The sequence below is a fragment of the Sebastes fasciatus genome, chromosome 14 (assembly GCF_043250625.1).
Source record: "Sebastes fasciatus isolate fSebFas1 chromosome 14, fSebFas1.pri, whole genome shotgun sequence".
In the NCBI taxonomy this organism is placed as follows: Eukaryota; Metazoa; Chordata; class Actinopteri; order Perciformes; family Sebastidae; genus Sebastes; species Sebastes fasciatus.
This window is the reverse complement of record NC_133808.1, coordinates 10893483-10910047: the sequence shown is the minus strand read 5'-3', so window position 1 is coordinate 10910047 and position 16565 is coordinate 10893483. Positions and strand designations below refer to the sequence as shown.

The following is a 16565-nucleotide window of genomic DNA, read 5'->3' as shown; positions in this document are numbered from 1 at the left end:
AGCTGTACAGTACATTGGTTTGACAGTGCAAATTAAAGGGTGTATCTATTTAATTGAAGGCACAATGTGAGAGTATACTTGTTCTAATAGAGAACTGACTGCCCCTGATCATTTTTTAAATGAAATATAATTGGTCTGGGTCTGATGTTGTACCGTAATGACATACTCAAGACACACAACGTGGATCTTCCATGGCAAAAATCACATGTTTGATGCAGCAAACGTGTACGGGAGGAAGTAAAGTAAAGTAAAAGTCACTTTATTTCACTGCTGTCTTGATACATTGTGATTTACTTACGATATGAGCTTCTTGGCTGATGTTAAGGTGACATAAGAGCCCTTGTCCTGCTTTGTTTTGAGTTGGGACATGAACTTTGTTAAATTGCTGTGGCCAGTTTGTCCTCAGGCAGATGGAAAAGCACTGGCTGGACGTCACAGCCGTAGTGAGAACAGTAAGGTGCCTTTAGAAGCGATCCTTGGGAGAGCTCCAGCCACACAAAGACTGATATGTTTGAAAGCAACAGTATTTATTCAGGTTAACAAGCAACAGAATTCTTTATCAGTTGCCTATATTTCATTAGGTGGATTCTTATTCAACTTTTTTTTTTCACCTGGGTTGGATTGAACTGTTGAAAGTTGACATTTAAAGTTTTAATTAAAATTAAGTTCAGCTGTAATTTGGATTTTCTTGTTTTATTTATTTTGAGTAACTTTGCAAGAACTTATATTGATTACTTCTAACATAAAAAGTATGTAATCTTGCATTGCTTCTGTCCTGACATGGGCCTCTTTGTCTGCTTTCATCCTTATCTCGTATTGACACAATGATAACCTAAGATAAACCTAATTAGGTCTATTGTGGATGGTGTGGGCAAGTGTGTTGGGTCGTCACCGTGTTTTTTTTATTTTTTAAAGAGGACCTATTATGCTCACTTTCGGGGTGCGTACTTGTATTTGGGATTTCTACTAGAACATGTCTACATGCTTTAATGTTGAAAAAACGCTTTACTTTTTCTCATACTGACTGTGCTGCAGCACCTCTTTTCACTCTCTGTCTGAAACGCTCTGTTTGAGCTCCTGCCCTCCCCTTCCTGAAAAGCCTAGTCTGCTCTGATTGGTCAGCTGGCCCACTCAACTGAACCAAACTCTTCTCCGCTTCAGCTCCGCTCCAACTAGCTTTGTGTGGGGGCTTGCCAAACTAGCTGCTGGGCAGGTATTATGCAAATTAGGGCTGACCCGCATGCTTCGAAGCTTCAAGCGTTGCCATGGTAATCGACCTTTAAATCAGTATTCAAATGCTTTGTTTTTTGTTTTTTCTATATATGTAAGTATGTAATAATAAAGTATAAATCCCAAAATAGACCATGAAATAAGAAATAATCCCACAACATTATTCATTATTCATATTCAACATTAATTATTAGTTTTTCTCAGACAGATATCGCTGTTTGTTTTGAGTAGAGGTGCGTGAGTGTACAGTAGTGCGGCAGCGGCGCTGTCCCAAAGCTTAGAATACCTTTTGAATATTTCTTACTGAAGCTTCGAAGCCCAAAAAATAGTATTCGGGACAGCCCTAATGCAAATGTGTTACTTGGTGACATCACCATGTTACAGAAGAAAAGGCGGAACTTCAAGGCAGTTCAGGAGCAGTGTTTGGGGGAGAGTAATTCCCTTTGGCATGGACTTTGGGCTTTGTAACTTTGCAGACCTTTTACAGGCACAAAAACTATATAACACACCAAAGGAAAGGGGAAAAGCACAAAAGCCTAATAGATCCTCTATAACGGTGCCGATAAGTGCAACAGAACTACACATGCCCAAGCTACTGTTTGACCAGATATTATTAGGCCTATTGTAGGGAGGTTTGACATGACATGAGCCGTGCACTGAGGGTGCTCGGGACTCCACCAGCTCAGAGAGGACAATCCTCGTGTTTGTTTTCTCCTAAGCTCTAAAGCTGCTGGTGTTTATGTAGTCAGGCTTTGGATCACAGATATTGTTTGATAAAGCCAGGCAATGATGGGTGAAGGTTAGATGTAAAAACCAGTTTGAAGAACCATCGGAGTGGGAGGCTCTGTCTGAAGAGATATCCAGTGGAAAGCACATGGCTTTCCCTCCCTAACAGCTTTTTGCCTGTCTGTGCCTGTCTCCACACAAGGAATGAGCACACTTAATGGCTGTGTGTATTGGGTTGGCTACAAATAATTAATCAGATCAAATGGTGCTGTGGCGTCATCTTACTCATGTATAATCCAGCAGTGCCCTTAAATGTTAAGACGGCACTGTTATTTCTTTCCTACACAGGCCTGGTTGCGTGACGGATCAGACGGTGCAGCTGTGATTCTCAGCCAACGAAGGCCTCTGAATTACCTTGACCTCATAGTGTCAGCACTGCTTTTGCCAAATCCTTTTTTCCCCACAAAGGTAGCCAGTAGGGGTGTAAGAAAATATAGAAAAAAATAAAATATCGCAATATTATGTTTTGTGATACTGTATCGATTCTCAAAATTGTTTTAATTTTTAATTTAAAGATTTTTAATTAATAGTTTACATGCAAGGATTAACTCAGTCAATACTTAATTTCATTTGCAAAGAGATGCGCCCTTAGTGTATGTGCTCTCTCAAAGTAGTGCTATGATGTTGGATGTTACAGGGACTAAAGGGGATAAATGGAAATGCAGATCCCACTGTTCTGACTGCATAAAAACATAACTTTTTAAACTCTAATTTTATACATATGGTTGTGTGTTCTTTATTCTAGGACAGTTTTAAAAAAATTAGATGAAAAAATTGCAATATATCCCCTTGCTTACCGTATCGCAATATATCGCGATACATTTAATCGTAACCCCTGTATCATGATGCGCATTGTATCGCCAGATTCTTGCCAAATACACAGCCCTAGTAGCCAGGGTGATTTCAGATACTGTTTTTTTCACACATGGTAAATTATGGTGACATGTTTCAGGTTATTTTGTGGCTATAACTATGTGTAGATAAAGGTCTCTGCTCCCTGAAGTTTGCTGTTATCTCAAAATATGCTTTGAAAGTTTTCAAGGATTTCCAGAAAAATAAACCAGCCAAACTGTTACAAAAATCAATTGCACAGGTCAGTTCTGTTGGGAGTGAACAGATGGCTGAGTATGTATGACTAACCACCCACCACCTGCCCTCTTCCTCGTCTCCAACACAGCCCTGTGTCACCAGCTACGCACAGCTCAACCCTTGGAAAGGCAGGCACTTTAAAATAGCTCATGTAGCCACAGCGGCAATATGGCAGACAAGTATTTGATCTCTTGTGTCTCACACATGAACTGGCCTCCATGAAAAGCAGGATGGACTTTTATATTATTTGCAATCCTTTCCTGTTTTCCCTGCCCTCCCGCTTCTACTCTGTTGTTCTGGTCACACCTCTGATGTAAGACTGATTTTGTTACATAACTTCCCTCCATAGTCTACATAATAAATATATTTGCTCAGCAGGCAACGCTTATCAGATAGCCACTGTTTGTTTTAGCGCTCGTTGTTGTCTTAAACGTGGTATTTGTCTGACCTTGGCTGGTTCTAGGCACTCTTGCTTTTTAGAGAGCTGGAACTCATAGGCTGTCAGTCCTGTTGGGTCTGTTAAAATGACTGTGATCTCAACTGTAAAAGTGTCATTCATGACTGAATGATGGACTGGCTTTACATTCACAAGTATTGCTCAAGAGTGTGCTTTGAAACACTTAAATTTTTCTGTCTTGACTTGTTTGTTTCTTTTTTTTTTCCTGTATGCAAGTTACCAAAACAGATTTCCTGCTTGCTGCAGGAGTCAAACAAGTGCAGAAACAGGCTCAGTGACCTTCAAGTCTCTGATTCCTTCCAGCTCTTTGTTTTGTCTTCTGTCCTATGGAGTGTGAGCGTTTCCTGTCTCCTCGCCTACTTCTGCTACCCATGTAGTGTTCGGTCTGTCCGTTGTTGACTGGCCTGAGTTAGTTCAAATCTTGTGCTGATATTTGTTTTTAGCCTTGAGTTATTTAAAGTCGCAACATGAAGTCGGGTCATATTATTTGTTAATCAAAACAAGTTCTTGAGTGAACTGCAACTGACGGACTTGTGACATGTTCTGTGTTGACTGCTGTTTGTGCATTGAGTCTACATGTATGTCCAAAAATATCTGCATTGTTATGATGCGATTTTTAAAGAGGAACTATTATGCTCATTTTCATGTGCATACTTGTATTTTGGGTTTCTGAAATGTTTACATGTGTTCAAAAAACGCTGTATTTGTCTCATACCTGCTGTGCTGCAGCACCTCTTTTCACCCTCTGTCTGAAACGCTCTGTTTGAGATCCTGCCCCCCCCTCCCAAAAAGCCCAGTCTGCTCTGATTGGTCAGCTGACCCACTCTGTTGTGATTGATCAACCGAACCAAACTCTTTGGATTCCACTCTAATTAGCTTTGTTTGAGGGCGTGCCAAACTAGCTGCTAGGCAGGTATCAGGCAAATGTGTTACTTAGTGACATCACCACGTTGCGGGGAAAAAGGAGGGACTTCAAGCGCGATGTTTCAGGCAGTTCAGGAGCAGTGTTTCTGTGGGGGAGAGTAAATCCCTTTGGCTTTAGGCTTTGTAACTTTGCAGACCTTTTACATGCACAAAAAATATATATAACACACTAAAGGAAAAGGAAAAAGCACAAAAGCATAATAGGTCCCCTTTAATATTCTAGAAACTTGAAACAAGTCCGTCTTTCGAGGTAATACGGTTATTGCAATTGATGTTATTGTGTCTGTCTCAGCTGTTTTGCTGATTTATTCTCATGTTGTTCAGTTGTTTGGGAAGAGCTGCAGAGAAAACCTCCTCCGGCGTTTGGTTCCAGTTCACTTCCCTTTCTCTTTTGTTATGGTTTTCCTCGTTAATGTTTTCCTGTTCATCATATCCCTTCGTTCCACTCTCCTTTCTTACAGGTCCCCGAGGTGGTCAGCAGTATTCGCCAAGTGTCCAAATCCGCCCTAAAGGAAGACGCCAAGCCAAAACAGGAAGCAGAAGAGGCCTTCTACAACTCCCAGAAGTTTGAAGTGCTTTACTGTGGCAAGGTAGAAAATGAATGTGCTCCTCAAATCTGAAGAGTTTTCATTGAATTAAGAAATTGTATTAATGCTGCTGAATTAAAAAAAAAATATATAAAAAAAAAATCCAGGTGACGGTTCTGCACAAAAAGGCTCCAGCCACCCTCATCGATGACTGCATCGAAAAGTTTCATCAGCACGAGGTCGAGCGCAAGCGTCTGCGACTGCTCAACGGCCAGCGAGGGTCAACGGACACTGCCCCGGTGGAGTTCCGCATTGGGGATGATGGAGACCCACTCTCCTCCGTTCTGAATGAGAGTATAGGAAACCCCCAAAGCCCTGGCGTGGAGGACATGACTGGAGGTAAGAGCCTCATGCAGATTGAAGATTAGCATTAGCTGTTTTATCGAAATAACCTGTGTGCACACAACTACAGTAAGAACAACGTGTCAAATCTGCAGATTTACCGCTTGAAATCCTTTGTATGTTTGGAAACAATGGGTCCTTCATTTGATAAGCAGACTTTTCATGCCAGCTGTAGCAGGCTAGCTAATAGGGCTGTCACTTTTTCAAAAAGTTTGAATTTGAACTAACATGTAATTTGTTTGAGTTCATTTGAACGCAACCCGTATAGCATAATGCGTGAGTTTGAGATGCAATGAGCTGTGACGCAGAAGCATGTGTGGCCAGCAATGTCCATGTCGGTGGTCAGAGAGTGTCTCACCCTTCAGTGTAGTTTGCAACTGCACTATGTGTCTTGAGAAGGCACTCCTTCCTGGTGCTTCCACTGCCTCACTTTGGTGGCAAGAAGGCAAGCAGCATTCATTTTGTCAACTACAGTGTAGGACCCATACGTCCACACACTGTTTCTCAGACGCTTCCGTGTCGTGATTATCTGATCAGCGCAGCTCTGCTATAGTCCTCCTCCATTTTTACTTATTGGCTTAGTTTACGGATAGGTCAGCAGTGTCACTCAAGAAGTCAGCATCCTCACCAGTTGATCGTTCATGTAGAAGATGTACAGTAATGCTAAATTAAGAAACAGCATTGTTATTGTATTGCAGTGTGGAGCTACTTATTATATATTATAATATGATTACACTGCTCTGGTGAATACTTGATTTTGATTGGTCAATCACAGCGGTGTTACGGTCGGTTATTTCTTCATAGTAGACCGTTGCTATGTATAACAGACTGTTGCTATGGACGCAGTTCTGATGTTGGACTCTGGCGGACCATTTTTGTGTCATATTATTGATTTCTTAAGTAAGTAGCCGTGTAGTAAGCTGGATAATGTACAGCTAGCGGGTCATTGTTGTGAAATAAACCCCTTCAGGGTGATGCTTGGCGTCGGGGTGACGCATCGCCTTGATGGGTTTATTTCACAAGAATGACCGGCTAGCTGTACATCCCTTATGTATTATTGTCATTATATTGTGTAATATCATATTTTAGAATGTAAGTATGATAAGGAGAAATGTAAGATTAGATGATGATTTGGTTAAAGTTGGGGTTGGTAATGTTGAGAAACTAGCAAGAGTACGCTAGATTAAAATAATTAGTCAACTGAAAAACCCAGCCCAGTTTTGCCAACTCTTTTTCGATTAGAGTAGCTGGCAACACTAGCTCCAAAAGTCCCTAAATCTAACGAGAAAGTCGCCAAGTCACTGATAGTCCATCCCTTCAGGCCTCCCTCCAAAGCCACTCCCACAAAATTATCATAATAAATGTAAACAAAGAACATGGCAGGTAGGTAACTTATCCAATCATTATATTCGGGCCAAGTGAAATGATTGGACGACCTTATTACAGTCCCGTGACAGCCACAGATACCAGATTTGTATTTCTTTTTTTTGTCTGAGCATTTGTTTTATTGATTGCCATCAGAATGTAGTGAAAATTTAAACAAATATACCAACACATTTTTTTGGAGAACATTACCAACCCTAGCTTTAAACTGGATAACATTGTCAAACTTGTCTGATTGGTCCTGTGGTGGCCCTGTACGCCAATACGAATAGTGGCAAAAAAGTGCCAGGTATGTTAACCCAAGTGTATCTTTGCTGTATGTGTTTCAGGTAAAGGCCTGTCTAACAGTGCCAGCCAGAGCAGCCTGCGGGGAGCGTTCCCCGAGTGCATCCTGGAGGATTCTGGGTTCGAGGAGCCCCAAGAGTTCCGTGCGCGCTGCAGCAGCCTGGCGGGGGGTATGCAGAGGAAGCCGGGGGAAGGCGTCATCATGGGTCCCACGCGCCGCAGACACTCGAGCGCACCGAACCACGTTCAGCCATCCGATTCAGACAAGAACCGCACCATGCTCTTCCAGGTAGAGGACATTTAAAAGTGCTGTTGACTTCCATGAAGAGTAATGATGTCTAACCATTTTGCTGATGTCTTGGTTTCACAACGAGTGCAGCGGCTCAGAGGTTTCTTATCTCCTTCTCCAGCTTACCGTAGAAGCTTAGTCCGTTGGTTGAACACAGCACCGAGGAGCTTTATCATAACAGAAATGTTCTCTCATTATAAGAGAACTGCTTTGTTGTTGAGTGCTTAGTTTGCACCCAAGTGCCTTGCCAGGAACAAGGGCTCTATTATATTTGAATGACAGTCATTTGTGTGATCGTGCTATAGATGGACAGTTGTACTGAGTTGTAGTAATATTTTATACGCTTTGGATTTACTCCAAAATTGTCGTGGATGTTAGGTTTATTGGACTCTGTCAGTGAGATGGATGGATGTTTTGTCTGTCACACCAGAAAACCAAATGCTTGCTTGCCTCACGCCGTTTGTCATTGAAACCCTCTCTGCGTTTAGTTCTCAGCTTCTTGCTACTGCAAATCATTTTTATGTGCACGTGGCTGGCAGTTACAACGCACAGACTACTAGCTCGGCCCCGTGTTGCCGCTTCAGTTAAAGAGGCTGTAACTCCTGAGTAGAATTTGTGAGTGCAGCGCGACTCCTGTGTAAACCGCCGCTTTGTGAGAAAGCACGCCGGGCTGCAGAGCGAGCCAGCTGCCTTTCCTCCTCACACACCATGTCCATTTCCTCGTGGAGCTAATTTTAAAAACTAGAGCACACAACGCTCAATAATGATACTCCACATAGGCAGTCAATTGTGGGAAAAATCGTTGTTGACCTTGATTTTGAGAGTGCGTGAGCGTGTTTATGTATGTCATTGAACGGGTCTCAGAATAGTCATAGACCTTGTCATCAGTTACTTGACACTGAGATTGTTTGCCTTAAGTTATATCCATCATCCACAAACAGTATGAAGATATTATTGTTTTGTGTTTTTATTTATCTGTATGTGCTCTTGCATGAATCTGTGTGACCGTAATATACTTTTGTGATTCACAGGTCGGCCGTTTTGAAGTGAATCTCATAAGTCCAGACAGTAAAACGGTGGTGCTGGAGAAGAACTTCAAAGATATCTCATCATGCTGTCAGGTTGGTTTATTTTTACTTGCTGTATTCACACGAAAAGCCTCTTTTCTGTCTCTGCTGCAGTCCTAGCGTTAATTTTATGCATTTCTGTTCTAGACATCTAATGCATCACTGCCCATCTTTACAGCACATCAGGCCCTTTATATATCAACTGATGGCAAATGACATCTTTATGAGTGATGTAGAAATATGTTATTTTTTTACTGTCCGATGCAATCCCCTTTCTTTAAATGGATATTCTGCGTGAAGATAAAGCACTGTTTAGTGTGAGCAAAGTGGCCATTTTACAAATAGAATGGAAAATGGAAATGGTGAATGGAAAAAGCCATTATGGTGTCAAAATGACATGTCAAGTCAAAGTTTATTATAGTCCAATATCACAAAGCATGCCGCAAAGGGCTGAACATAGAACAAAAACAGCAAAGTAAAGCATTAGCAAAACACACAACAAATGTATACAAGTGATGTAAACTACATTAAAAAGCATTAAGAATGGAAAAGTTCGACACACACAATATATACAATACAAACAATAGCAACATTAGCAGAATATACAAAAATTTACAGTTTTATATAGATAACCGTAATTAGTATTTCAGGCAGACTAAGTGAGGTTCGTAAAACCCTAGCAGGTATATGAGGAGTGGCTAGGGGTGATAAGTAAGTTGGTGCAAGTCTGTAATACTTTATGAGTTAAAATTAGGATCTTGAAGTCTGATCTAGCATGTACAGGGAGCCAATGTAATGGAATAAGAACAGGGGTAATATGATACAATTTTCTAGTTTTGGTTAATATCCTTGATTTAGGTAAACCGGAGAAAAGTGTGATGCAATTATTAAGCCTAGATGAGAGAAATGCATGAACAAGCGTTTCAGCATCAGCCATGTAAAGAATGGGACAAATAGTATGCAGTCTTAGTAATATTATTGATATGACATGTGCTGTTGTATTGCTGGACTGAATACAAAGATCCAAAAGTATTGTCTTCCCTTGCTGCGATTTATTCTAGTTTCCTATTTGTCTTGAATTTGATGCAGGGTGTCAAGCAGTCCGACCATTTTGGATTCATCTGTCGGGACCCGTCAGAGTCCGGTCCCAGTCAGTACGTGAGCTACGTTTTCCAGTGTGCCAGCGAGTCTCTGGTAAGTCACACAAAACATGTGCATTCAAATTACTTCAGCTCTTGCTCTTAAAGCTGCAGTCGGTAACTTTGAGCAAATAAGATAAAAAGTAATTTTTTTATAAAACGGTCACTATATCCAGACAGTAGTGCATGAGACAGATAATCTGTGAACAAATCATGTGCCTCTGTGTCGTCCGGTGCTGCTAATGGCATTTGCAAGATTTCACCGTACCCAAACAAAAACAACCAATCAGAGCCGAGCAGTCTCTGGAGAAGCTGTCAGTCACTGATCGCGAAACTCGCAAACTCCGATCAAACGATCAAACTAGGCAGCGCTGATCAAATATGAATCATTATTCTGTTACTGTAATGCCTATTTCTCTCCACATATGTTTTCAGAAAAATAACTTTACCATATTTGCTCAAAGTTACCAACTGCAGCTTTAACCCTATACTTTTATTGTAATCTGTGTTGTCTTTTGGTGTGTGTGTGTGCTTGTCTCGTGTGTGTCAGGTGGATGAGGTGATGATGACCCTGAAGCAGGCCTTCACTACAGCAGCAGCCTTACAGAGCAACAAGACTCCGGTCCAGCTGTGTGAAGCCTGCCCCATGCACGACCTGCACAAGCTCTGCGAGCGGATTGAAGGTAAACTCAGCCACTCTCTCCGGCTTGACTCATAAATATATTGATGTTAAAGGAGCATAAAAGAGCATTCCTATTTCCTCCTCTGTTTCCAGGTCTCTACCCACCCAGAGCAAAGATAGCCATCCAAAAATATCTCTCCCAGCTGACTGACAATGAGCAGGCCGAGATTTTTGAACGAGTTCAGGTAAAGTTTGGCTCCGCTGCTTGGAGCCAGCGTGCTTTATTATCTGAAAAATGAGTGACATATTGACAAGTTTTGGTGATTGATTTCTAGAGACAGTTGTTTTTTAACAGATGCTGCATCTGCTGCTTCAAAGTACTGTGTTTTCCATCTTGGTTTTTTTGTGTATCCCCGTCTGCAGAGACTGAAGCCCGGGTCAGACCAAGAGGAGAATGAGCTGGTGATTCTCCATCTGAGACAACTCTGTGGAACCAAACAGAAGTCCCACCTCCACATCGGAGAGGCCCCGGTAAATACTTAACCCTGGAGATGCTGAAAAGAAAATCATAGTCGGTTATAGATTTGATTTCTGAGATTTTACTTTAAAAGGGGACACATCATGAAAAACTCACTTTTTCAGCACTTGTGCTCACACATTTGAGTATCTGGAGTACCAACCCACAAACTGTGAAACAAGACAGTTTTTTGTGGGCTGCCTAGATCAGAAAACATGTGATTCAGTTGCCAATCAGATTTGTCTGAACTGAAGACACATTTTCACTAAAAGCTAAATCGAAGGTTGTATGTGAATGCCTAAAAAGTTTCCAAGGGTCTTTAACATCTTTGAAATGTGAGGAAAGTCAATTTAGAGCATAAGAGTTAATGAAAATTATTGGATTTCTTTGCAAAATAGCACAGAATTGAATGTGTCTCAGCCCTCTGGACCTCTCTGTCTACAGGAAATTCTTATCCTCAGGTTTTCTTTTGGATTTTTGTGTTTTAATAGCAGCAGTTTTGAATAGACAAGGCCACAGAAAAAAAAAATAAAGAATAAAAAAAAAGTTAAAATCCTTGAATTCCAACAAAAAAGTCAAACAGGGTTTTCTATCAGTGTTCAGCAACTTTTCTGTGAGTGATTTTAAGGTTGTATAGATAAATAGATAGATTTTATTGATCCCAAATTGGGAAATTGTTGTGTTACAGCAGCAGGTTATCCAAGCAATGTACAGGAACAGTACATACAATGTACATGGCAACACTAAAGAAATGTATCCCAAAAAATCTAAAATATAAAGAATACTGGAATACACTATAAATATACCTGACTACCACAACTCGCATAAAAAAATGCTAAAAAATAAAAACATATAACCCTATATATATATTAGCAAGTGTGCAACAACAAACTATATACTGTACATTAACAAAGTGTGCAGTGTTTGTTCTTCAATAAAAAAATAAATAAAATAATAATAATAATTGAGGTAGTAAATGTGCAAATGTAGCTGTCCAAAATTATTATAGGACTAAAACAGAATGGAATCTGGTTGAGGCAGAAACTATGGAGTTATGAGTTCTCTGTTAGACAGAGGTGAGATGTTGTAGAGAGTTATTGCTTTAGGAATGTGTCTAGAATGTGTTAGGATTTCTGTTCCCTGTGATGGCTGTTATTGCTGCTAAAAGCTCACTTTTTCCGCTCTTTACTGCTCTCTTAAAAGTAAATCACTTCCCATATAAAAGTATAATGTTCCCACAAAAGACCTGATCTGGTTATCAATTGAATCACTGTTACATCCAATGAGGTGCCTCGGGGAAAGCATGCCATTAAAGTACGAGGGGGTTGTGGATTATTACTTTAGCATGATGTAGCCTGAGGGCCTGTATGTTAAATAGTATCATTCAAATGGCAGAACACCAACAACAGATCCAGTATTATTCTTGGCCTTGTGGTTTGCTACTGCGTGCTTACAGAGTTGTGTTTACTGAAAGGCTCACAGTGAAAATCACATTTTATTAATTATTTCTGTGATTGTTTTTTACCCCTCTGCTCCCGTTGTTATGTCGTCTGACAGAATGCAGCAAACAGCTCATCAGACGGCGGAGCCACCAGCAGTCGCTTCAAACTCGATGCTCTCAAGAATAAAGCACGCACCTCCCTTACCAGCTCCCTGGAGAACATCTTTGCAAGGGTGGGTCACAAGAGAGGGTCTTTTTATAACACATTTTCTTTTCTGCCCCCGCCTCTATCTTGATTTAATATCCTGCTGTTATTTTATCTAGCATTTTTTTTTTTATGCCTCCAATCTACGACAGCTGTTGCCATAGGCATTATGTTTTTGGGTTGTCTGTACTATTCTCGTGAACGCGTTATCTCAAGAACGTCTGGAGGGATTTCTTCAAATTTGGCACAAATATCCACTTGAAGGATAAACTGATTAGATTTTGGTGGTCAAAAGTCACTGTGACCTCACAAAACACCAATTTGGCCATAAATCAAGAATTCATATGCATTTAATTATGACAATTTCATAACATAAAAAGATGAAGTTATGACATTTTGGACAGACATGGATGTAAACTGCAGCTTGACTGGTTTGGCGGAGGCATACAACTGCGAGGCGGTAATTCCGGTTCTCGTTTTTCTAAATTTAATCTTCGTCTCTGTCTCTTGTTTCTCCACCCCAGACAGACTATAGCCACTGTGCTGTGTACCTTTATGTGTCTCTCTGGTCTCTCTTTGTATCAGTTGCTGTTTGTGTGTCACAGCCATCCAGGGGATTTGGATTGACCCATATCTGCCAGTGAGACAGCAGAATAATTCCTTAATAGAGGGATCCAGGCAATCTGAGACCTCTGCTGCCATCTGTTATTGTCTCAGAGACTTAACTGAACAATGACACTGTTGATGTTATCAAGTCAAGAAATATTAGTTATTTTTATTTCTTGCCATTTATGATTTTCTGATTCATCGCTGCTCGATGTTTTACTACCTTCTTGTCAATACCAACTGCACTTTTTGTCATGAGCAATTGGCGTAAACATGTTTTTATTTATGTATTTGTTATTTCAGAATTTCTTTCATATTATACAATCACTTCTGTCACCAGGGTGCCAGCCGGATGCGGGGCCGTTTGGGAAGCATGGGAAGCATGAGCAGTTTTGAAAGGGTAAGTGTCCTTGAGGGGGAACACGAGAATTCCCAGAACTTCACTCGAGGGACTCTGGGAATTCTCACTTTTTACCCCGTGGCTTTTAAAAGCATGTTATATTCCATCTCTGTCCTCAGAAAAGGACAAGTGTGATGGACATGCTTTCACTTTCATCAATGTCAGCAGCTGCAGTCTGCCAACATTTCTTTTCCCACATGGAGATGATGGAGATAATGATGATGATGATTCTGCGCTGCATTATTCCCACATAGTTTCATGATGCAGCTGTCAAAAGACCAGGGCAGAGCTGTCAGTGAACCATTTGGGGTTGTTGCCTCCACCGTGTCACTGCTGTGCAGAATGTGGAGTGTGTGTGTGAGTTAGTCCCTCAGACTCCCCATCAGTCATGAGGGAGTTAAGAGTACACCACCGATTTAGCATTGCACTCCTGGAACATTGTCAGACTCACAGTGGACAGTTTTAAAGAAGAAGGTTAAAAATTGATGCAGCAGAACCAGAGATATTGTCTTTTTTTATTCCACGCACACTTCTTCCTTGTCAAAACCTGCGCCAACATTACCCACAATGCAACTACACCGCCAATAGTTCAGTCAAAGATTTGAGTGTTTTATGCAGGCCGCAACCTCGGGTTCTGAAAAGTGAAGTCAATTGCGAAAGTGCCTTTAACTTGCATTCTTTCTAACAACCAGCAGGGGGCGACTCCTCTGGTTGCAAAAAGAAGTCTGATTGTATAGACGTCTATGAGAAAATGAGCCTACTTCTCACTTGATTTATTACCTGAGTAAACATTGTAAACATGAATTTATGGTCTCAATCACTAGTTTCAAGTCTTCTTCAATACAGCATGATGTTCATTTAGTACATTATGGCCCCATTTAGAGTCAGATAGACCATAAAGCAGGGGATGCTTTAGGGGGTAGCTACCTTGTGATTGACAGTTCGCTACCACGGAGTTGTCCGGTCTGGGAGTTGTCCGTGTTTTCATCTTACAACTTTAACCCTTTCACAGTGTGTTTTCACTTCTTGAACATAATTACTAGATAATAACATTTTGGTCACCTAGAAATGTCTTATTCAGCGTTTGGTTGTACACCCTCTCCTGTCACTTCTGGTTGCAAAAACCAAGATGGCGACGGCCAAAATGCTGAACTCGAGGCTTAAAAACGGCAATGACTACGTCAACCTCTTATAGAGTGCTCGAGGGATGACCTATTTTTGTAGGCCAACCAGGAAGTTAGCATCACCCTGGTTCCCTCGACAAAAACCCAATGGGATTTTTCCATCGGGTTTTGTATTATTGCAGAAAATAAACTCTGTGGCAAACAAATGTTTATGATACTTACACGTTTTGTTCAGCGAGATAATCTTCACAAATAAACACCACTTTTATGATTTAGTGAAGGGGAAAGCGATGCTGACTCAAGTGACATCACTTAAGGCAATTTATCAGATTTCACATAGCTCCCTCTGGAGCCACAAAAGTCTGACTTTTATTTCACATATATTTTTCACACATATGCAGTAGTTCTCCCCAAGACCTATAAACAGATTTGATGTGTAAAATCGTTGGACTTCCCCATTTAAAGATGTGTTTCTCATAGTATTCAACGCACAGACATATTATATATAGACCCTCTATGCAGCTGTCATATGACTTACTTTGCCTGCTGCATCAATCATGTCATGTCAGATTTACTAGAACTATGAAACGACAAGTGGGGGAAATTATTCACATCAGCCCTCAAGTGGCAGCTCCAAGTGATGGGATTTTATTAAGCTGCTGTATCTCTTACTTTCACTAAATCTACCAACACTGACAGCCAGCGCAGATTTGAAAAAAAAAGAAAAGCATATCAATCAGTCATAGTCACAATGCCACAGACAACCCTACTTCTGAGGACCAAGTAATGGTATTTTCATAAGCATCTTTATAAGTATCATTACGATGTCCCTCTGTTGTTGTTCTATGCAAAATGAAGTGACATGATTACACATGTGGATATTCTGTATGTACAAGGACAATCTTCGCTTTCTTTGTTATGTTAGTGACGGTCAGAAGAATGTTTGCCCTTTGATTAAAGCTGCAGTGGGTAGAATGGGTAGACAGTAGTGCATGAGACAGGTAATCTGAAAAAAAGCATGTGACTCTGTGTCCTCCTATGCTCCTAATAGCATCTGCAAGATTTCACAGACTGGAGGAAAACAACCAATCAGAGCTGAGCTGGAGCCTTGTCGCCTCTGAGCAGCTGTCAATCACTAGCGAACTCCGATCAAACGGTCAAACTAGGCAGCGCTGATCAAATATGAATCAATATTCTGTTTCTGTAATGCCTGAAAAAGCCTGAAAACAGAGCCATGAGGAGGTGCAGAAGTCTAGTTTTCTCTCAGAACACTTGAATAACAATATGATGAAAGGCTATTTTGGAATTTTTGCCCAATGATGCCAAAGACATTCTGCCTACTGCAGGTTTAAGCCAATAAGTAGTCATCTGGGGATTGTGTCAGGATGCCAATGTTGAGCAGGAAATTCAAGTCAGGATGTTCCAGTTGTCCGCCTGCTGAGCCATGCCTGTTCTGGCTTCCTCTTCCTTAGCCCAGCACTACACTACACGAGTGTCTGATCCACTGAGTCACTTTATCTTATCAGTGTTTCCTAAAATCTACAAATCAAAATCAAGCCATTTACCTGACATCTAGCATGATTTACACGTGTGCAACACACCTTTTCCAACCTGCATTGTGATCAACAGTGCAAGGACTTTCGAGATAGCAGCAGTAGCTCTATTAGACCTTGCAGGTTTTTTTTTCTATGTGCATTGAAAGAAGCAGCACAAATATTGCTGAATTTCACGTCGGATCTCTGAGAGGGAGGGCTGTAAAAGCACGAAGGGAGGAGATTGGAGGGTTATCATGTGGAGTTGAGCCGCTGACGTCCTGCCCACCAATAGTGTGTGAGGCCGTGAGTCACAGGACGTTGTCCATTAGAATACAATAGATGTGGGAGTTGTACTGCCAAGCATGAGGCAACGTTGAGTCCAAGAGTGGAAAGTTAAACCTGGAACGAGTCTTGCTGTGGGGTTGCATTGGCTAGGTGAGTGCAGACCTGTAACTTGAGCAATTGAGGTGATGTTTTATTTGGCTTTGGGCTGTGCCTCTGGAATAGAGTTACCAGCTGTGTGTGTGTGGTTTTGAG

The 16565-nt window shown here is 41.1% G+C and overlaps 1 protein-coding gene across 4 annotated transcripts in view; it reads left to right on the top strand.

Moving 5' to 3' along the window:
- tbc1d4 (TBC1 domain family, member 4) overlaps positions 1–16565 on the top strand; it is a 37656-nt gene that overhangs the window by 4635 nt on the left and 16456 nt on the right. For 3 of the 4 annotated variants that reach the window (XR_012597109.1, XM_074658720.1, XM_074658719.1), the window contains exons 3-12: positions 4948–5076; positions 5181–5412; positions 7128–7372; positions 8404–8493; positions 9529–9633; positions 10129–10261; positions 10354–10445; positions 10624–10731; positions 12275–12391; positions 13310–13369. Coding sequence is in view for 2 of the 4 variants with exons in the window: in XM_074658720.1 (XP_074514821.1) it covers positions 4948–5076; positions 5181–5412; positions 7128–7372; positions 8404–8493; positions 9529–9633; positions 10129–10261; positions 10354–10445; positions 10624–10731; positions 12275–12391; positions 13310–13369 (1311 nt within the window). In the remaining 2 variants the exon portion in view is untranslated. Of the gene's footprint in view, positions 1–4947; positions 5077–5180; positions 5413–7127; positions 7373–8403; positions 8494–9528; positions 9634–10128; positions 10262–10353; positions 10446–10623; positions 10732–12274; positions 12392–13309; positions 13370–16325; positions 16464–16565 lie in introns of those variants that run through there. The other variant, XM_074658721.1, reaches the window with a different exon arrangement.